General features: G+C 39.2%; 1 protein-coding gene across 4 annotated transcripts in view; it reads left to right on the top strand.

Moving 5' to 3' along the window:
* Nucleotides 1-19,926, top strand: part of LOC113231673 — a 94,096-nt gene extending 74,170 nt beyond the window's left edge. For 3 of the 4 annotated variants that reach the window (XM_026466127.1, XM_026466126.1, XM_026466124.1), the window contains exons 38-50: nucleotides 66-1,133; nucleotides 1,239-1,298; nucleotides 1,374-1,464; nucleotides 1,615-1,730; nucleotides 2,017-2,176; nucleotides 2,262-8,206; nucleotides 8,354-8,572; nucleotides 8,710-8,865; nucleotides 10,270-10,408; nucleotides 11,853-12,132; nucleotides 12,730-12,859; nucleotides 17,571-17,753; nucleotides 19,091-19,926. In XM_026466127.1, coding sequence (XP_026321912.1) covers nucleotides 66-1,133; nucleotides 1,239-1,298; nucleotides 1,374-1,464; nucleotides 1,615-1,730; nucleotides 2,017-2,176; nucleotides 2,262-8,206; nucleotides 8,354-8,572; nucleotides 8,710-8,865; nucleotides 10,270-10,408; nucleotides 11,853-12,132; nucleotides 12,730-12,859; nucleotides 17,571-17,753; nucleotides 19,091-19,183 — 8,640 coding nt within the window. In that variant the 3' untranslated portion in view covers nucleotides 19,184-19,926. Of the gene's footprint in view, nucleotides 1-65; nucleotides 1,134-1,238; nucleotides 1,299-1,373; nucleotides 1,465-1,614; nucleotides 1,731-2,016; nucleotides 2,177-2,261; nucleotides 8,207-8,353; nucleotides 8,573-8,709; nucleotides 8,866-10,269; nucleotides 10,409-11,597; nucleotides 11,764-11,852; nucleotides 12,133-12,729; nucleotides 12,860-17,570; nucleotides 17,754-19,090 lie in introns of those variants that run through there. The other variant, XM_026466128.1, reaches the window with a different exon arrangement.
* Nucleotides 19,927-21,999: the final 2,073 nt, after the last annotated feature.

Raw genomic sequence — 21,999 nt, 5'->3', positions numbered from 1 at the left:
CACAAGTTTTAGTTCACATCACACATTGATAATATATAAACCAATCGACATATAAATTATTTCAGGAGTACGAAACGAAGCACCGTCAACAAAACCCGCAACTTGCGCAGCAGACAGTAATAGGGCAACAACAACAGATCACGACCAACCAGACTGTATTCACACAAAACCAGAATATGGCGCAATCGCCTCAGATGCAACAACAAAATACTATTACCCGACCTATGCAACTCGGCATACAGGGCGCTGGTATCCAACAGCAGCAAACGCTGATTCGCACACAACAAGTTATCAACTCGGATGGACAACTCTCCCAGCAGAGAATTGGTCTCGTTACGTCACCGTTGAATGCTCAAGGAAGAATACTCCAAGGAGGACGAACACTTGTTATTGAGCAATCAGGAGCACCTCAACAGCAGCTAGTCAGGCAATTATCTGGAGTTCAAGAAAGGCCTCAGTCCATGGGTGGCATGGTTCAGTTCGGGCAACAGCAGATGGCAGGCGTTAGGAACACGATCCCGGCGGGTAGTCAGACACCACGTCCGCCGGGCTCACGGCCCGCAATGTCGCCGCTTCACGTTCAATCTCCACATTCTCAGTCACCTCTGCATTCCCTGGCGCCACAGTCCCCGCTCCACCACTTAACGTCTCCAATGCAATCTCCGCTGCACTCTCAGCAATCTCCTCTTCACCATACGTCTCAATCTCCGTTACATCCGTCGACCCAGTCGCCTCTGCACACGCAGCAGTCGCCGTTGCACTCTCAGCAGTCGCCGATGCATGTGCAGCAGACAAGCATGCCACAGAGCCCGATGCATCCTCAGCAAAGCCCGATGCATCCTCAACAGAGTCAAATGCATCAGCAGCAGTCGCCTATGCATCAGTCTCCGATGCATCAGTCACCGCTGCACAGCCAGCAGCAGCAGCAGCAGCAGATGTCGACGCAACACTCGCCGATGCACCCACAACAGAGTCCAATGCACAGCCAGCAGAGCCCAATGCATTTACAGCAGAGTCCGATGCATACACAGCAGAGTCCAATGCAATCGGCGATGTCACCCCAACACTTCTTGCAACAATTGCAGGTACAGAGGACTAGTCCGCAGTTGCCAACGCCTAGTCGAAGCCCACAGGTGAGAATATTTTGATTGTTGTAGTAATATTTTGAGATTGTAAAACATTTTGATACAATTTGAAGCTCACCATTTGTTGTATCTAACATTATGTTTTGTTTTCAGATTTATCAACAATCACAAATTCAAAGTCCAGTGGCATCACATTCCCCACAAATGCAAAACGTAAATATACAATATTTTCAAAACGAAGTAACATTAATTTAGATATATGCACAAGCCAAAGTTATTTTGTTACAGAATGACTTTACAACGGGAAGATTTCCCCGGCCAGCACCTGGCTGTTCGCCGCTACCAACTAGATTTGCTAGGCCTCCTCATCATCAACAGGGTAAATTTGATTTTGTTTCTAATTTGCGGTGATTTTATTAGTCTCTTAGATTTAAAAGCTACGCTCGATGTCGGTATATTATACGTCATTCTATACTTTGCAAACTTATGTTTTATCATATTGTAATTTATGTTTATTATTTTTTCTCAGGAATGAGGGTAGCCTTTAATGATGGTAGAGTGCCTTATGGAAGTCGCCAGCAAACATCTCCGCATGGTAGTCCGCAGCCCATGCCATCGCCTGGAAACCAAGCTAACGAAATGGCTGTGAGTAGACATTGTGAAAAAACTCATATACAAATTATTATGATTATGAGAAACGCGAAATCAGATATTCCTTCCTTTCTTAGCGTCGTAAATGTTTATAGGCGGCTATAACCACCAAGAGGACCGTCGGTTTGTTTATCAAAATACTATTAATAACCTTCAAATTTTACCTATCTAATCTACAGAATAGCTACACAGCTTAACAATTTAATGTCAACATTTGTATGACATGACTACGTGTATGAAAAAGCTCCTTTTGACCGTGAGAGTATGTTTGTCGTTCCAGCGGCAGCAGATGGCGGCGCGTCAGCAATACAGCCCGATGGGCACAGCGCCCGCGTCGCCGGCGCCGGGGGTGGCGCGCTCGCCGCACGTAGCGCGCACACCCACGCCGTCGGCCTCGCCGGCCGCCTCGCCCGCGCCGCACCACCAGGACCACGGCGGAGGTACAGGCTGGGTGGCATTCAACTCGATCTTTTTTGATCATGAACGTACCGCACAAACTTATATATTTTTCCTTCTTTCCCACAGGTGGTCACCATTCCCATCACATGGCGCCTTTTCCGCCCGGTTACAGATATTTTAAAGTGGGACTCTTCGGCGGAGCTCCAGTGTGGCCCAATAAAGATGACGCTCGTCGGCCAGCACACATCAACAAAGTCTCTATTTTGAAGAGACGCACTCCGCCGCGACCGAGATTCGCCGGCAAAACAGCTGCTCCCAGCACCTCAGAAGAAAGATCTACTGACGAAGGAGAAACAAGCGATGCGAGGAAATATGTCCTGTACTCGACAGACGCTGTCGAATATGCATCACCTACTGACGAAGCACGAATAAGCTTCAAGGACGACGACGAAGACATGGAAGAATTCGTCGAACATCTAGACGACGATGACATTGTAGTGGTTGAACCTGGAGCGATATCGCCAGAAAAGCAAATTGCTACCGAAGAAGATTTTGAAGAATTAATAGATAGCGGCAAACCCGAAGATGAAGTAGAAGAAGAAATTCCAATGGAGAAGCCTACTAGAACTGAAACTACAACTAAAACTGTTGCTGTTATTAGTCTAGCGCCAGCTAAGCAGCCTACTGCAAATGTGCAGCAATACAAAATAGCTCAAAACACTGCTCTATCTCGGTTGCCTGTTCTAAGCGCGACTGTGTTGTCTCCGCATTCCAATACTAAAATACTCAATGAGGTGTCTCAAGCTACAGTCGCATCTGTCTCAATTGCAAATCAAACTATTTCTGTACCAGTATTGAAAAGTCTTTCTGTACCAATTGCGAATGTAGCTGGCCATCCTGGTGGTGCTAAACAACTAAAGAAAGTTCCTCTGCACATTACCAATTCGCCTTTAAACATTAACATGTCATCGGCTCCTGCATCATCTAAACCTATCAGCTCTGTAATTAGCGTTATTTCGTCAAATGTTACAAAAGCATCATTGAATCCAGTAATCACTTTAGCAACTTCAAATACAGCAGGTACTTCTAGAGTACCAGTCTCAATTCTGACACAACATCAAGTTAAACAGAAAATTGTTAAAACTATTGAAAAACCTATGGCTTTATCACTATCCAATACAAAACTGTCAAGCTTAGCTGTGACTCATGATGCAACGCTCCCAGCAAAGATATTCCAAGATGAAGCCGCTTCGCCAGATAGCACTGTTACATCAGAAAATATTCCCGAGAAAGACTTACAAAATCCCCATACGTCTCATCTATCTATGACATCACAGGGAACTTCACATATGGAGCAGAAATTGGCACCAGTGCTTAAAGACTCCAGAGAAATAGACATCGAGTCTGAAATCAGCCAACAAACTGAGCTACCTCATACTTTGTGTATGGATAGAACACCGTTATTGCTTGGTAAAGCAGATATTAAAAGCCCAGATCCAATTCCCGAAAAGATTCCTGACAATATCATGGAAGGTGACGACGAAGACAAACCTGAGGATAATGTGCAAGGGAATATTTTATTGCAATATAATAAACCGGAACCACCGCTCCAAAATCCACCACCACCTGAATCTAAGCCGGAAGAAAACGTAGTAAAGACGATAAAAGCTATTGCCAATCAAACTAAGGAAATGGTTATAGATTCCAACATGCAAATAACCTCGGACATGGCTCATGATTCTGTACAAATATCGATTCCTTCTCCGACTCCTTCGCAAGAGAGATATCTTAATGATATTACCATGCAAGAGCATCCGGTAACCTCAGAAGGCAATCCAAAACACGTGGAAACATTTGAAGACATGCTTAGCATTCTCGAAAATATTAATGACGATACGAAGACTTATGGGAAACAACAGTCAAAACAACAACAACAACAGCAGCAGCAGCATCTGCAACATGCTAATCGGAGTGTTCAAAATCCCAACCCTATTACCACAAAACAAGAAATTAAAGAAACTCCAGAACAATCATTTTCTAAAAGAGAAACGGAACGGCTTGGTCTTCAATCTGCTACGATACCTCAACTTTCACCGTTATCACAGCCAGCCGAACTGACATCCAACATGGCGAATGTGTCTCAACAACTCCGCACAATAATGTCATCGTTAAATCCAAACACAGGAAAAACAGAATCACAACCTACACCTCAAGTAGTGCGGAAAATTAGCGATTCCACTACTCCAACTCAAGTTAATTTTGAAAATTTATTACCTTCGTCAAAAGTTGAAGTCGCAGTGTCAAGGCCATCTTCGGTCCAAAGGATTGAAAAAGCACCCAGTTCTATCCCAAGTTCAGAAAACTTGCCGATGAGTGCAGCTCAAATGATCGGTACACGTGTCAATACGCTCTCGACCATGGGCCAAATGAGAAAATCACCCACTGTGTCTCCAATACACTCTCCCGTAGGAATGCAACAAGGAAACTTGATGAAATCACCGCAAGTTACATCGCCTCTAGTAGCAAATCAACCTTTTACATCAGGTGAAGAAAATTCAACTTCAATACCCTCACAGATGATTCAAATGCCTGCCCTATCTAAAATACAAAGTTCTTCAACACCGTCGACAATTTTACATTCGGGTAATACTATTACTACAAGCTTCAGTGGTTTACAAAAGGGGCAACAAATACCGACTAGCATTTTGGGACACACATTGCTGCAACCTACGAGACAAATAAACACCAATAATCTAGCGTTTAGCCAGCAAAGTATCAGTTCCAGTCAACCACCTGCTTTAGTCATGACTTCTAGACCGATGATGGGTAACAAAGAACCGGCGCCTAATGTGACTGCTAGAACACATACTGTTGCCAGTACAGGCATAAGCCCTATGCCACAAAAACCTGGGCAGGCGCCTATTAACTTTATTACGTCCTCTAAACTACTGCACACCCAGCTAACGTCGCCATTGAAACGATCAAAATCTACAGACGAACCTAAAAGTGAAGTTATTGTGGGTCACATTCAACCTACAAAGAGACATAGCGTGGAATCTGTAATTGTGAAATCGGAGCCAATGGAAACTGATGAACATAGTGCTGCTCCACCGAGCACTGCTGATCCATCGGGAAATAAGGCAAATCAGCAAAACGCAGCGAATCAGAGGAACGATGAGTCGCAGAACGTTTTATTAAAACAACTTTTGCAAACTACTACGACTACAGCGACTGTGGTTCCTCCGCGAACTATGACTATACAAAGGACTGCGCCAGCCCTCGGCACCATTCCATCCTTAGAGGCTCAACTGGCGCGACCTTCGATCCCGCCGCCTACGCTAGCGTTGACGCCAGAGGTAGAAATACCAAAGAGCTCCCCACGACACATGCCTGGAATGAATTCACCGTTTGCACCGCGCCCCATGCAGCAACCTCAGCAACAGCTCCAACAGCCGCAGCAACATCTCCAACAGCCGCAGCAACATCTCCAACAGCCGCAGCAACATCTCCAACAGCCGCAGCAACATCCACAGCAACAGCAGCAGCATCCGCAGCAACATCCACAGCAACAGCATCCGCAACAACAGCATCCGCAACAGCAGCATCTGCAACAACATCCGCAACAACAGCATCCACAACCGCATCCGCAGCAACAAATGACTGTGCCCACATCATCCATGTCGCCCTCAATGCAAACTTCTACACAATCTTTAATGGACGTGAGGAAATTACAACCAATGAAAGTCATTCCCAAGGAGGAAACCACACCAATCCCCGAAAGTTCTCCGACTATGAAATCTATGCAGATGTATCCTATGAATATTGATAATCAACAGCTTCAACAACTTCAGCAACAGGGTGTAAAGCGAGAAGTTGCTCCGCCTCAACAAAGTCCAGTTCAACGACCTTTCACGCCGATGGACGTAAAAAAAGAACTATTAGATGAAAGTTCTCAGCAATCTGCTACTTCAGGTGTATCTACTGCTTCTGATCAGGGCAAATTAGATGTCCAAATGAAAGAAGAGTACCCAGAAAGTGTGAATATGGACCCATCCTCGGAAGTTAATCCTGCCGAAACACCATCCGAAGCCAAGAAACGCAAAAGACGAGAATACCAGCAAAAGAAACGAAAGCAAATGCAAATGAACATGAAGGCAGCTGCTGAAAACAATTTAACCTCAGCCAACGCCAAAAAGAGACCCCGTAAAGGTTCGAGATACGAGGAAGATTATGATACATTTATTGACAATCTTATGACTCAGTTACGTCTTCTACCAACTATGCAGATTCAGGAACCAGCATTGACTACGAACTTTTCTGTATGTCCTCTTTTTGGTTCGGGTGACTTGACTAAACTAAAAAATAAGGACTATGATATTTTGAAAGGTGATTTGATTGGGGAATTTGGTAATGCGAGAATTCCTAATGTAGCCGACTATTACAACACCAAACCATTCGGAGAACAAGAACCCCTACCTGAAAAACCACCAGCGTCAACGCAAAGAGGATTCTATGATCAAGAATTCCAACCTATTATGTTCGACGATGATCCTGACGATAAGAAACTGGACTTTATTTGCAAAGAGCGTGACACAGATACTCCAGATAGCATTGTTAGTTGCTCAAGCCCTGAGTGCCTTGATATGGAACCTCCGAACAGATTCCCTGGCCTTAAACTTATTGATGACGAAGAGGAGGAAGAAGACAGCGATTCGGCAATTTCTGGTCGTGTATCACCTATCATACCGATTATTGCACCTCTACCAATTAGAGTCAAACCCGTATCGTTGTACAATCTAAAAGAAGAAGACGATAATCTAAAATCATTAAAATGCTTGGATACAGATTCGCCAATGAAGAAGATGATGGATTCTCCTGGTAGTACGGAGAGCAACGAGAACGTCACTGTTACGCTTACCTTGACTTCCGGAGCTGCGGAGGACATTCTCGGTGTGCTCAAAGAACTTGCCGGTATCTTACATATTCCACCTCCAACGTCATATCAGATCGTTGAAAGAACCGCTACGCCGCCGTCGCACAAACTAGGGTTATACAGATCAAAAGGGAAAGATGGTAAAGAAGGTACGCCTATTGATATTCAAAGTATCTTAAATGGTGCTGCGAAATTCTGCCGGCATTGTGACGTCGTAATTTTGGATTCCGTTGTAAGGGCGAAGGCATCGGAATTCCCGCTACTATCCGCGAATAAAGGCAACGCTGAAGAGATTTTATGCGACAGCGACTCAGAATTGTACTTCTGCAGTGCACAATGCTACGAAAGATTCGCGTGGCGGCCCACGAACATCATTCTCGACGGCAAATCCAAGACCACAGTCAAGGAAGACAACAAATCAGATGGCGATGCCAATATTTCCAAAGAGCGAGATGATTTCGACACCGCATCAACAGAAAGCATGGAGACTGACGAGTTAGATATCAAACCGGACATTAAAGACGAAAAGATGGACTTGTCCTTTATGGACTCTCTTGATAATGATGAATTGATGAAGGAAGTTGGTGATGACGTCATGTCTATGGACGAAGATTTAAAGAGTGTGGAGCAAGATGAAAAAAGCAATCAAAGCGTTGAGAAAGAGAAATACAAAGGCGTTCGATACAAGGCATGGGCACCTGGATGTATTGGGCCTCCAGTTAAATACAAGCGTCCTACAGACAGAGAACTGACTGAGTTAGTATTTAGGACTGGTGTTGCTATAATGCCAGTGACTAATGAGGATTCACGAAAATGCGAATTATGTGGTATTCAAGGGGATGGAGTGGCTGACGGCGTGTCGAGGTTATTAAACTGTGATGTAGACAGATGGGTGCACCTCAATTGCGCTCTCTGGTCTGAAGGGGTCTATGAAACTGTGAGTGGAGCATTGATGAACGTGGAGACTGCCCTGGCGGCCGGTTCGAACGCCACATGCGCTGTCTGCAGAAGGCTCGGAGCAACTGTGCGATGCTTCAAAGTTCGCTGTGGCAGCGTGTACCACCTCGGCTGCGCGGTTAAGGACAACTGCGTATTTTATAAGAATAAGACGGCTTTCTGTGCCTCTCATGCTCCTAAGGTGAGTTATAGTGTTGTCTTTGCCATGTAACACATTTAAATGTATCAACAAAATGTTCAGAAAAGCTGGAAGTAGTAAATTGACAGCAGACAGTTTTATTGTCAGGATGTCGTCGTCACTCTCTCAGTAACATTCAAACTCTTGCAGAACGAAAAGGATAACGAATTGACCACTCTCAGCGTCCAACGTCGAGTGTATGTATCCCGCGATGAACAACGTCAAGTGGCGTCAGTGATGCTGCATTCTGATACGAATCATCTAATCCGAGTTGGAGGGTTGATATTCCTAAGCCCAGGACATCTGCTACCACATCAACTCGCTGCCTTCCACACGCCTAACTATATCTACCCTATTGGATACAAAATCGTGAGTAGCTCTTTTACTTCTTAATCAGTATAACATATCAAATTCACTAAGTAATTAGAATAGATCTTTTATAAATTGTGTCACTGCATTGAAAACAATACATCGCATGATTGTATGTATATTTGTTAATTTCGTAGGTGCGTTTCTACTGGTCGATGACGAAGGCCAACAGCCGTTGTCGGTACCTTTGCTGGATCTCTGAAGAGGAGGGAAAGCCGCGCTTCCACGTGCGCGTGCAGGATGACTCCAGACACGAGATGGCCGCCGCCACGCCGCGCGCCGCCTGGGCCTCTGTGAGTACGCACTTAAGCGAACACGAACTGATTAACTGACTGATACAGAACAATGCCCACGTTCCATACAGTTTGGACCAGCTATGCTAAACTCAAACTAGGATGATCCCTGTGACACTTCATTTGATATTTATTATATAGGGATGAGGTAAAGTCGTCAAATTTTTGTGTATTTCGTCTGCTTAAAGGTAAAACCACACAAGTGACATTTTCCACAGAAAGTCTTTAATATCTATGGCTATGGTAAGAAAATCACTATCTTTGTGCACGTGAAACTCAATAACAAAAAAGCTATAAACTTAAAGAGTTTTTTTTTATCTGCAGAAAGATGGTGAATTTCTTACAACTGGTACATAATTTGGAGATTTTTGTGGAAAATGCCACTTATGTGGTTTTACCTTTAAGCAGACGATTTGATTTTGAAGCATAAGTTCTCTCTTATAGTTTTATTTTTCTGACTAAAAGAGTATTCTGAACGATGTACAGATGTGCGAAGTGTTTTATTAATATATTGAAGACGAACACACAACTATAATTCAATGCAATTTCCTTAGATATTTTAGAAAATTGCAAAAAGTTTCATCATATCATTAATTTATAGGTTTCAAAAAAGTAATAACACTAACATGTTCCTTCTATGCGTGTGATTGATTATTCATACTTTAAGAAAAAATACCCGCCACTGTACGATTATTCATTAAATTATCGAAAACTTTTTATCGATATACCTCATCTCCAGCAAATGCAGTCTAGGCCATAGCACAGCGTCGTTGTTTACTTTGGAGCAAGCCGCTGATTTTCAGCTACAACCTAAAGGGTGCCGCAGATACGATAACCAGCTAGTAGTATTGTATAAAATTAAACAAAAAATAATTTCGATACTAAATAAATACGGAGTATAATATAAACATAATAAATGATATTTTTTTTTAGATTTGATTTATGTAACTATACAAATATATTAATATAATTAAAATTATGAATTGAAATTTTAAGTGAATATTATATGAAAGTCAATTTAATTGTAAATGGGTAAATCCTGTTACTATTATACAATGTTATGTAGGCAATTTTCGCCACCTAAGCAAAGCACTGTGGAATACCCTTTTCTTGAATATCTAGAAGAAGTGTCTTTACCTTTTCCTTGATGATTGCATTTAGATTTTAGAACCTAGGTGGTGGGATATTATTTCAACACTTTGTTGCGTTGTAGCGAAAACTGCTGGTGGACGCTGCTGTTCGATGTCGCTGTACGCTTAGCGGGGCGCGTAATGATCTGGGCTTATGGTCGTGTAGTTTATAAAAATGGGGAAATTGTAATTATGAAAAAGGATATCGGGATTAACTGATGACGCCATTTATACTATGCCTGTGTATTCTTGACATCTGTGCATTGTGGCGCAGGTCCTAGATGCAGTGGCGGCGCTGCGCGATGGCCGCGCCGAGAGTGGCGTCCTCAAGCTGTGGAGCAACTACGTCACCGGGGAGGACCTGTTCGGCCTTACCGAGCCTGCGGTCGTCAGGGTCCTGGAGAGCCTACCCGGTCAGTACTGGACTCGACTACTTCAAACAGTGTTATATTACAGGAATGTCCTATTCACATGCGAGATCTATCTATGCATCTTCTTTCTCATTGGATATTTAAAATTTAACATATTCCTTTCAGCCTTATAGTCCTAAGTTCTAGTCGGATTTTTAGTTAGGGATAGTCAACTGACGTTTATTGGGTTGCTAGTTTTTGATAATATAAAATAGTGTTGTCTTAAATGATCTACTTCACTGACTCGTTTAGTAGGTCATTAATTTTATAAACTATAGTGAAACGAAAACATACTGTTTTTAGGTACTGGCATGACAAAAATCCAAAGTCAAAGTCAAAGAATCAGTTGTTCCATAGGTGAAATAAATGTACACTTGAAAACGTATTTTTTATGCTACTGCTCACTAAGCTGACTTCCCTGAGAAGAACGAGCAAGTAACTCTAGGGATTGCTCTGTAAAAAAAAAGTTAAATGCTATGGAATACACTTTGAATTAAATTTGTGTGGAATCTAGATCCATTACGTTTTGCCATACATCTTTATCTTACACGTAGTTTTCAATATTGTAATATGATTTTTCAATTGAAGTTTTAAACTTAAGAAATGATAATTTAAATATATGCTCCGGAATCTTATTGTAAAAGCGTATACAGTTCCCCATAAAAGAACCGTTTTTCTTTTGGAGGTTGTCTCGATCTGATAATTGAAATAAAGTATTGTAAATGAGAAACGTGTACCAACGATTTTTACAAAGAGCAACCCATAGAGTTTCTTTCTCATTCTATTAAGGCAAATCATCCTTACGAAAGTAATTGAAAAAGAAATTGAGTTTGAGTAAGGTAAATTATATTATTTTTAATTTTAGGTATTATGTTTCATGAAATTAAGAATTGAATAACAGGAAAATGATACAAGTTTGTACAGACTAAATGTAAATAATTACTGAATCTGTCTCAGTGAATTCATTGAAAATTGAATCAAACGCATCACTATATAATAAACATGGCAACATTTTTTTAAGTGTTATTAGTAGCTGTCAATTTGTTATCTCTAATAAAAAATCGGCTATGGGATCTGTGTTTCTGCAAAAATTTTTGAATATTTTGTTTCTTAGGTTTTTACTATATATAGTTTATATTTATTTGTTTTTTTTTTGTTCTTAATTATTTTGTGTGTGCTTGTGTTGATCTAGACGTAAAGATGTCGGCCAGCTCTGACGCTAAACCGCTCGAGGACGCGACCACAGATAACACCAACAAGCGACCGCTAAGAAAACGATAACAAGAGACGTTTACGTCCTACGTCACTAAAACCGTTACGAAAACATTCAAGACCACGCACGAGTATTGCATGCGACACAGAAATAGGAAAAACCAGCGCGACCAGGGTGGGGGAAAGGGGGGAGGGAGTGGGGAGGAAGGTGCCTAATCCTCGTTTTACGCCGTAGGGATCGAAACGTTGACGGACTATCGGTTCAAGTTCGGGCGGTCGGCGCTGCTGGAGGGCGGGCTGGCCGTGAACCCGTCGGGCTGCGCGCGCTGCGAGCCGCGCCTGCGCAGCCAGTGGCGCCGGCCGCCGCGCGCCTCGCTGCCGTCCACGCCCGCGCCCGCCGCGCCCAACTCGGCGCTGGAGCCCGCCTGCCCCTACAGCAAGCAGTTCGTGCACACCAAGAGCAGCCAGTACAAGAAGATGAAGCTGGAGTGGCGCAACAACGTCTACCTCGCCAGGTCCGTATCCGTATATTGTACGTGGGTGGTCGGGAAGTCGGACAGTTACCGAACCTAGCGCTATTATACGAGAGAGGCAATCCCCGTTCCCGCCGACGTATATATAGTGCTTTCCTCAAACCATGCGAGGAAATAATAAAGGATTAAAAAATTTAAAAAAAATTAAAAGTAGAACATCGCAAACATTTCCTAACATGTTGGAGAAAATGAACTTTACGTATTAGAGATATGAGCCAAAAAAAAGGGTCACGCGCCTTCCAGAGATTTCTCGCGCAACCTAGTCGCATCTAGTTTGTATGCTACACAATTGACATAAAGATCATTCATTATGCTATGTATAATTCCGTTATAAAACCTCACGTCTATTCTGCTCCGCGGGAATGTTCTTCTAAATTTGGCCTACGTGGGCCTAACCATCGAAGTGTTCCCTTCTATCTTGATCTAAGACTACATCGTCTTTCACACCATTACGCCCTCTTACTGCACTTTCCATATTCCATCTTCAAAAGCAACACCATATATACTGCGTAATGTAGTCATTTCTATACTATCATGCTTTTTTGCTATTTTTATATTAAATTTCATGTTTATTGCCAGATCGAAGATACAAGGTCTTGGGCTGTACGCCGCACGAGATTTAGAGAAGCATACGATGGTGATAGAATACATCGGGGAGATTATTCGCTCCGAGCTTTCCGAGATAAGAGAGAAGCAGTACGAAGCTAAGGTAAGCATTTAGACATTTCTGCCGTCTGCAAACTAAAACGAGGCTAAGTGACAAAATATTTTTTTAAGATATCACAAATAACCATTACCCAGTTTTAGAATATAGAAATTGTTCAATGACATTTCAGCTGTGCATCGTTAGGGTAAGTTCCGATAAGTGGAACACGTTAACTAATTTTAACTGTTAAAAGAGAATCTTGTGCTCTATTTTTTGCTATTTAAAACGGATATTTGATCATTTGTCACTTAACCGCGTTTTAGTTAATGGACGACATATTTCTTCTGGTATAGTCTACTACAAGTTAAAATTGGCAGACGAAAATTTAACCATTCGATGATACATAAACGAGGGCTCCGTCGCTCAAGGTTACGCGATAAGTGCCTACCGCTGAGTGCGCCGACGTCGGCGCAAGCGCTCATACAAATGTTTCGTTTATGAAAATTCGGCTCCGCACGACTGCACACGGCGGTCAACGTTATTTACACCACTCTGAGCGCGTGTTTAGGTTCCTTTTTCTTCAGTCATTAGCCAGATTTAGTAGACTATTATGGCGTAGGTGTTTTCGATTTTGTATGAGAGTGAATCTGTTGCGTAGTAAGTATTAAGTACTCTGTGACATAACTGTTACGCCATGGTACTACGGGCTAGTGCCTACTCTTCGTTAAATTCGAATAGAATAGAATACGTTTATTTGCCAGAATACAGTAATTACAAAGGTCTTAAGTAAAAGCCTCTGTCGCCGAATGTCATATTCGCAAAATATCATGTTCGCAAAACATGATATGCGCAAGACATCATGTTCACAAAATATCATATTCGCAAGGTACCACATTCTCAAGGTATTACTTTCTTAAAACGCCATATTTGCTAAACACCACATTCGCAAAACACAACATTCTAAGTACAGGTAATAACAGCAGGTCTTACTAGCGACAGAGAGAGAGTTAGATTAGGTAGTATAAGTCGTGTAACTGAAAATCACAAGTTACGTGCCACTTACGTGCATATTTTTTGTGCAGATACGTTAAAATGGTGTATATTTATACATTTATGGTTAGAAAAATCATTTCCATAAACCCTCTTCCTATTTTCTATATATGTAATATAGAATATAAAGAAAATATTAAGGGGGTTTATGGAATATATGTATATAATGTATACCTACATACAGGGTGAAGTCGAAATCAATAGCATCTTTTTAAACTAAGACCCTACTCATGATAACTATTACAGTAGGATATAGAATTATACAAATCAAAGCTATATTGCAACTTATGAAAACCATGCGATAGACTTATTGCAAAAAATCATGATATGATAATAATTAAAAAAAAAAACGAAAACAAATAAACTCCTTTGGTTTGTACCTCGAAATGCACTACATAATGATGCATGCACACGGAACGTATTGAAGCGACGCCGCCGACGGAGAGGACAGTTATTTGTGACGAAACATGATTCACATTTTAAAATAAAGTATCTGTTTATTACTAAAATTAAAATTCTTCAGTGATCCGGATTCTGTAGTACGCTTAACCGGTTCAGACACACTTGAATACCTATTGTTTATTTACGCTATCTTTTACTATAATACTCATTTGTTTTGTTTTTCTCTATTATTTTTCTAATTCTTTTTTTTATCAGTGAAATACAAATTATTCTTTTTTATTTTTATATTTTGTAGTTTTGCTTCTTTTTTTAACAATGATATAAAATGAATAATTTATAATTTTGTATTTTGTTCCTAACAGTACAGAACGTTGTAAATCGCGCATTTGATATTTCATGTGGTGTTTAGCGAATATGGTATATTAAGAATGTAATATCTTGAGAATGTCGTATCTTGCGAAAATGATATTTTGTAAACGTTATGTCTTGCGAATATCATGTTTTGCGAACATGATATTTTGCGAATATGATATTCAGCGACAGAGGCAAGTAAAATTAAGTACATTGTATTCAACCTGCAAGCAGATGTGCAAATATTAATGGGATTTAATGTTTAGTCTCTGTAGTTTCCAATTAATGTAATGAATTTGTAAATTCTAAGTATTCTTTATTACTATAGAAGCAATGTGTCAAAAGCCAATTTGTCAATTGTAATTTAAAAGTATGTCCTTGTAACAATTTAATTTCGTTTGGTAATTTATTGTAAATAATTACACATATGTCGAAAGGAAGTTTTTTTATAAATTACTTTATGGCAACTATGACAAAAATCCTGAACCAAATAAAAGAATAGCCGGCAGTATCGGACAACATGCCGCGTCCGTGGCACAGACAAGTGATGCCCAAGCTCGTCCGAGCCTCGGATGCGGCCCGGCTTGCCTCGGCTCGTTGTAATGTGAACACTCTCCAGTGCGTCACACGCGCTCCGTCCGAATGTGCGACTTTAAAGAGAGTGACTACGTTCTGTTTTAAAAAAATGGATGATGAAAAATTAATTGAGTGCGTAAGAAATTATCCAGTGCTTTATAATATGATATAACACTACGTTCATATTCGAGCGTAAACCGCGTCCTGCTGACTGACTCAGGCTCGTATTCCAGACTTTACTCAATGCTCAAGTCAGGACTTGAGTATGATTTAATGCACTAGAAATCATACTCAACTCCTTGCCATTAGGGTCGTATTTCCAGTGCTTGAAATCATACTCAAGTCCTTACTTGGGCACTGAGTAGAGTTCTGGAATACGACCCACAGTCTAATTTAAGATCTTGGGGCATATACGAGGCTCGGATGCCTCGGACACGACTCGCGTCCGGCACGGTCTAATGTGAATCATCCTTGAAACAGAGTTAATAGAAGTTGAATAGTGCCGTGGGTTTGTGACGTGACGAAAGCTCTGAGGAAATTATTTTTATACTGGTATGGTCAAAAGGCATTAAGTTAAGCCATTAACTGAGTTAATTAATACGTACCACAGACTATTTGCAATGGTAACTCGGACACAAATTATTTTTATTTTTAGTAAAACGTGCCATCTATCCCTGATTTTTTTGAACTTTTTGGTCGGTTTTACCATTTTCTCGCGTGGCAATTTGGAGAAGAATTTATCTACTTTTTTGTAATGAAGTCATTGACCTACCAATAAATGGACGTCGGGTTCGCGCTAAAAAGTGTACCGCACCTGTAGGGCGTTAAAATTGCATACAGAGCGTCAATCGCGCAATAGTCTTCGTTTGTTCGAGTGACAGCGCGGTTGTCAATCATGCATTACCAATATATGCACTACAAATAATAACTTGTAAAAATTACTGCAGTAAAGTGTGAAAACAGGATTTTGTATCATATTTTCACTAAACAAATATATTGTGTTATCATAGTTATCATTTAAAAGTGTTATTTTGTACAGTTTTATAGTATTTAATTTATATATAACTGAATCGTAAATATAAATTACAAATGCACACGAAATAATGAAATAGCTAACCTTCCTTTTACTACTCATTGCATGCGCAAAAGATGGAAAAAGACCCATTACGTCAGATTCAAGAAGCTTATATAAACTTCTTGGTCATTTTCAATTGTTCGAACCACAAGCGATTGAAATATTTAGAACAAAGAAACTGTAGAGTTGCTTTGATTTTAATCCTATTTTTAAAATGATTTTTTTTATTAAACGTTAGCAATAACTAACACAATATTGTTGTACTCGTTTTACGGCATGGGATTACCTATCAGAAGTCAGAAAATACATTTGCCCGAAATAACATCAGCTTGAATTTTCATAATGTGTTTTTACGAAGATTAGAAAACAAAAGCTAATTTTGTCTATGTAAAAAGCATCAAAATTACTCGAAAGCGTAACGGTTTTGTTATAAATCGGAATTACGGATATTTGAGTTTACGTTTAGTTACAATATCGGTACACTTCTTATAGTACACGCTTATTTTCACATTTGTAGTAATAATTGTATGTATGTATCTGCCCAACTCTTTATTATACCTTTAAGTGAATTTGTACAAAATTCGACATAATAATATATATAAAAAATCAATATTTACGAGAAAGACTATTCCATTACTCTTGTGTTCAAGTAATTTTCAGTCGAAGCTAAATATGGTGCATTTTGTTAAGTTTCCAGTAGAAGCTGAATATAGTGTTTTTGGGCCCTTAAATTGTTGTAAGCAAATTTAGGCAGTACTGCAATGGCGTTACAATTTAAATTAAATGTTTTAGTTTTTTATATTTCGTATGTCACTACGGTTGTATAGGTTAACCTCGGACATTTTTTTCGTGGTTTTTGTATTAGACCCGATGTCCATTGTTGATAGGTCAATGAATGAAGTAGTTATTCCCTTGTTAGCTTATTACAAATCGGTCGAATCAGTAAATTTGATATTACGTGAAATACTCGTATATGTGGACCATATCCTTACGTAGGTACTCTAATTCTTTTTTTTGGCGGCTAGATGTCCCCCAACGTTAAGAAACTCACAGTTGTAGATATCAGTCTGCTTACATAATAATTACTCATTAGAATTTCTTTTACAGATGATTTTATTTCCAGACTTAGATAGGCCGCTATTATAATTTGAATAACCTAATGAATTTATTTTATTCAAACTTGTAATTAAGACATTTCAAGACGCTAACGATCTCTTTTAATAATGATTTTGTCATTGTTCTTTATGGACCCTGTTGTCTGAAATAAAGATACATAAATGCACTGTGTGAGACGCACTGACAAGTTGCGTATCTGTGCAGAACCGCGGCATCTACATGTTCCGGCTTGACGAGCGGCGGGTGGTGGACGCCACCCTGAGCGGTGGCCTGGCGCGGTACATCAACCACTCGTGCCAGCCCAACTGCGTGGCCGAGACCGTGGAGGTGGACCGCCACGTGCGCATCATCATATTCGCCAAGAGACGCATCGCGCGCGGTGAAGAGGTCAATAACTAACTCACGATAATGCAACTGCTGTCTTTACATGTTCCTTTACCTACCCGTGTGTTATGTGTTACCTCCTTATAGTCGGCTAAATTTGAAAATCTACGGACGGAACTCTATTTTAGTCTTCAAGCTTAAAATATACTATATTTAAGTTAGCGACCTAGTATAGGCTGCTCTATTTCGCACTGCTTCATAAAAATGACACGAACATAAGATAGAGCCACAAGGGTAAATAAGTGTTAACAATCGTTACAATAGTAAGGGCGTCGTAGATAAAGAGTCACAGATAAGTAGCAAATAAAGAAAACTACACTCGTCCACACACAAATGAGAGAGCCTATTATAGTCTGTCTTTTTTGAAGACGGAGTAAAATGATATATATGTATGGTTGCCAGTTTTCATACCATTTTAAATGTTTGTTTAATTGTTGTGGATAGTTTTGTCGGTAGATTGCGAAAGGAGATAAAATTTTGCCAAAAATGAGTGAACTGACTGAAAAATGTGATTGTTTACTAATAGCGTTATTGCCTTCTTTATTCTTCTTTTGTCGGTTGCCCTAATAGTGTCGAGATAAATTTTTATTCATATAGGTACATTTTAACAAGAATACCCGGATTCGATTATCTATATTGAATTAAAATGAAAAACTGAAATATGTCTCCTCTTTGTATTTTTCATAAAGATCATGATGAGATCATGAGGTTATCGGCGCCTCGAGCAGTAAGTTGCATATACGTGTTCTTGTGTTTGCCAATGTATTGTCCCGTAATTTGTACCTACTAACAATAGCTTTAAGTTTAAATGTTCTGTATCTTTTTGTATTACTAACAAGTGGGCCATAGATGTCCAAATAAATGATTTATTATTATTATTATTATTATTATAAACAAAGTTCTAAATACTTACAAAAATTGACAATTCAAATGAAATTGTGCTCAGCAATTGAAAGAATAATGCGCTCGACGATTCAAATGAAACAAGTTCGGCTATTTATTCCATAAGCGTGAGAAATAATCTGTTGATAGTCGATAAATATATCGACTGCAATCACTAGCTGCTCGAAGGGGGCAACCCTTTTACACAATAAACTGTCATTTTACTCCGTTTTCGAAAAAGACAGACTTTAATTAACTTGCTAGTACGAATGCAGCTTTAGTGACTTCTCTGTGACCTATCACGAGCGGCTGTGTTTCTTATTACTAAGTCGCTAATTTTCAATAAACATTACTGTTTCATATTTTTTAACTATATTTATGTTCCAGTAAATCTGTAGATTTGATTACTTTTGATTATTACTATGCATTTCTATTCATATTAACATTTCTTTTTACAGCTGGCCTACGACTACAAATTCGACATCGAGGACGACGCCCACAAAATAATGTGCATGTGCGGCGCGCCGAATTGCCGCAAATGGATGAACTGAACACTAACTACAGAGCTTTATGTAAAACTAACTGTTTTTTATCCGTTACGGTAAATATCCGACCTGAAGTCAACGTTATATCGTCTGTTATAACTGATAATACTAATGTGCATAATTTAATATTTTGACATGACACGTAAATATATCGATGTTTTAAATGGAAGTTAGAACAAATTGCTAGTGACCCTAACCCTATTCGAAAGGCACTGCAAAAACCTTATTTGCCACTCTGAGACGCTTATAATAACGATAATTTTTACATAAAAATTATGTACAATTATCACGATCTACTAACACATAATTATAAATTAAGAAAGTGACCACAGTTGACTATTTTGCAAATACAAAACACACCTTATTTCTATTGTAGAAATGGCTATGAACTTAGTTATAATGTACCAAAGTGTCGTAGGACGCATTGAATGGAAATGAATGATTAATGAATGAATTTTCAAAGCTTACGTGTGATTTATATTAAGACAATATGAATATTATAATAATTGATTATGTCAAATAGTTTTGTAACTTTGATAAAAGATTGTTTCGTCACTTATAAACAGTGATCGCAATAGGTAAAGTATACTTACCTAAGATTCCACTAATACACATAGAGTCCGTATACCTCCTGAAATCTGGGAAGGTTTAAAAATAAAAACCGAAAAATATTTTTACTTATAATAACAAAACTTTTGAATACAGTACCATAGTAAAAGTACTTACACTTTACACATATAACTAGTAACTGCTTCTGTGGCCGAACGGTTACCAGGCTGATCTGCCACACAGAGGTCCCGGGTTTGATTCCCGGGCCGGGAGAAATATTTGTATGGACTACATTTATTTCTCTCGTGAGTTTGGGTGTAATTTGTGGTTGTGTGTGTCCATGGCACTTGCGATACAGGGTTTCCCTTATACATAGCTATGAGTGTGTGCGTTATTATTATATAGAACAAAATAAAATACTAATAAATAATAATAATAACAAAATTATAATGCCGTGATTTCAATTTCATTTTTGAAGTTTAGATAAATATACTTAATCTTTTCCGATCTCTGGTAATAAAGCTACTGGTTAATATTTAACTGAACATTCTGACAGCAAATGAGCCGTTTTCAGCAAATAGGAAATAAGTGGGCTTCTAGAAAAGTTAAGATAATACCGCGTATAGCTTTTAATCTTTTTTTTATCTTATCGTGGTAGGGGCTGTCTTTTAAAGCTTGTACATATTTTCGCACTTGTAAATAACGAAATTATGTAGAATCTAAGAATTTGACAGGCAGAGTACAAAGAGAATCAAACTTAGAAAAATTCATAAAAAGATATTGGATGGAATTGACCCTATACAGTTTGTATATATATAGTGTGATATGTAATGTGATACGTGGTCGTCTTTACTTTTTTGTTAGTCAAATGTCAGTGTTTCCTAACTCTGGTTCCACGGAAATGACAGACCGAGGACTTATGTAAAAAAAATATATACAAAATCACACTTCCCGACTGAATATAAAATATCTTTTTTCTATTATGATGGGGAAGAAAGTACTTCATGACCGAGCGGTCAGTAGTGGAGAGGGTTAGAAAATGGTAATCTAAACTGTTAACTCACGAAAATTGAACACATACAATTAAATTATAATTTGTACATGTTAGAATTAAGAATTATAAATATCATTGTTGTTGAATTTATACTTTTTAGGCGTGATTGTTCTTGACTACAAAGCTATATTTACTATTACTTTAATATCATTTTCTATGTATTTCTATGTCGCTGTTTTTGAATTCTATGACTTTGTATCACCAAAAATTATCGATGCAATGCGAAATAGAATATTTAGTATTTTAAGGGTAAGACTTGTGTTGCCAGGTAACGCGAAATTCAACAAAATATGAAAGAAAAATATCTTTTGAACGTTATTTTTATATCTCACTCGTCATATATATCGTAATCGAGTATAAACTTAAGTTCTGTCCTGGCAACACTAGCAGTGACGTCATTGTTTAAGTTTAGGGTTACCATAGGGGAATGTTGCATTTATAGGCGTACCGCAAATCGAGCCACGTCGTGCCTCCCATTTTATACTATAGGCTAATGTAATGTAAAGTGTATGGAACGCCACAGTGCGCCTTTTAAACTGTGAAAGAGGCATGCAAGGCCTCCCACTGAAGTATACAAACTGTGCTAATATAAGCTCCTCAATTAAAAATAATTCTAGATGTAGTTAAATTTATATCGTCATTGTATATAGCAGTTTTCTAGCTAGAACGAATGTACACAGTAATACTGGCATTGTAATGACAATGCTCGAGTTGCAGTTTGTGTACATCAGAATTAGGTTTACCGTTCGTGACACACAATTAACACATGACATGTTTTTAGCAAGTGTATAGGTGCGATATTTCCAAGGGATGAGCAATAAAAATTATTAGTAAAGCAGAGAAAAACAATGTATTTTTGAATTAGGAAATGAAGTATCTACATTAGAAAGATTTTTTACAAGCATTTGATTGTGTGTCCCGAACTGTGCTTTTGATGTCACAAATGTTTTGAACAGAAAATATATTATGATTAAACATTACAAATATATTTTGATCAATAACTTTTGTTGACGTAAAAAAAGGAATTTTAGTATGTAAGACTAGTTAGACCTGGATTAGCACAGGTTGACAGAAAAATTACTTTGAACTGATCTATTTGTATAATAAGTTAACTGAGTCTATGGGTCAGGATTTGAGCAGACTTGAGTATGATTTTAAGCACTGGAAATACGAACCTAATGGCAAGGACTTGAGTATGATTTTCAGTACTCACTACAAT

Source organism: Hyposmocoma kahamanoa, unplaced genomic scaffold (genome assembly GCF_003589595.1).
Source record: "Hyposmocoma kahamanoa isolate Upper Pololo Valley unplaced genomic scaffold, ASM358959v1 66, whole genome shotgun sequence".
Classification (NCBI taxonomy): domain Eukaryota; kingdom Metazoa; phylum Arthropoda; class Insecta; order Lepidoptera; family Cosmopterigidae; genus Hyposmocoma; species Hyposmocoma kahamanoa.
The sequence above is the reverse complement of the archived record's forward strand: the minus strand, read 5'-3'. Positions and strand labels throughout refer to the sequence as shown.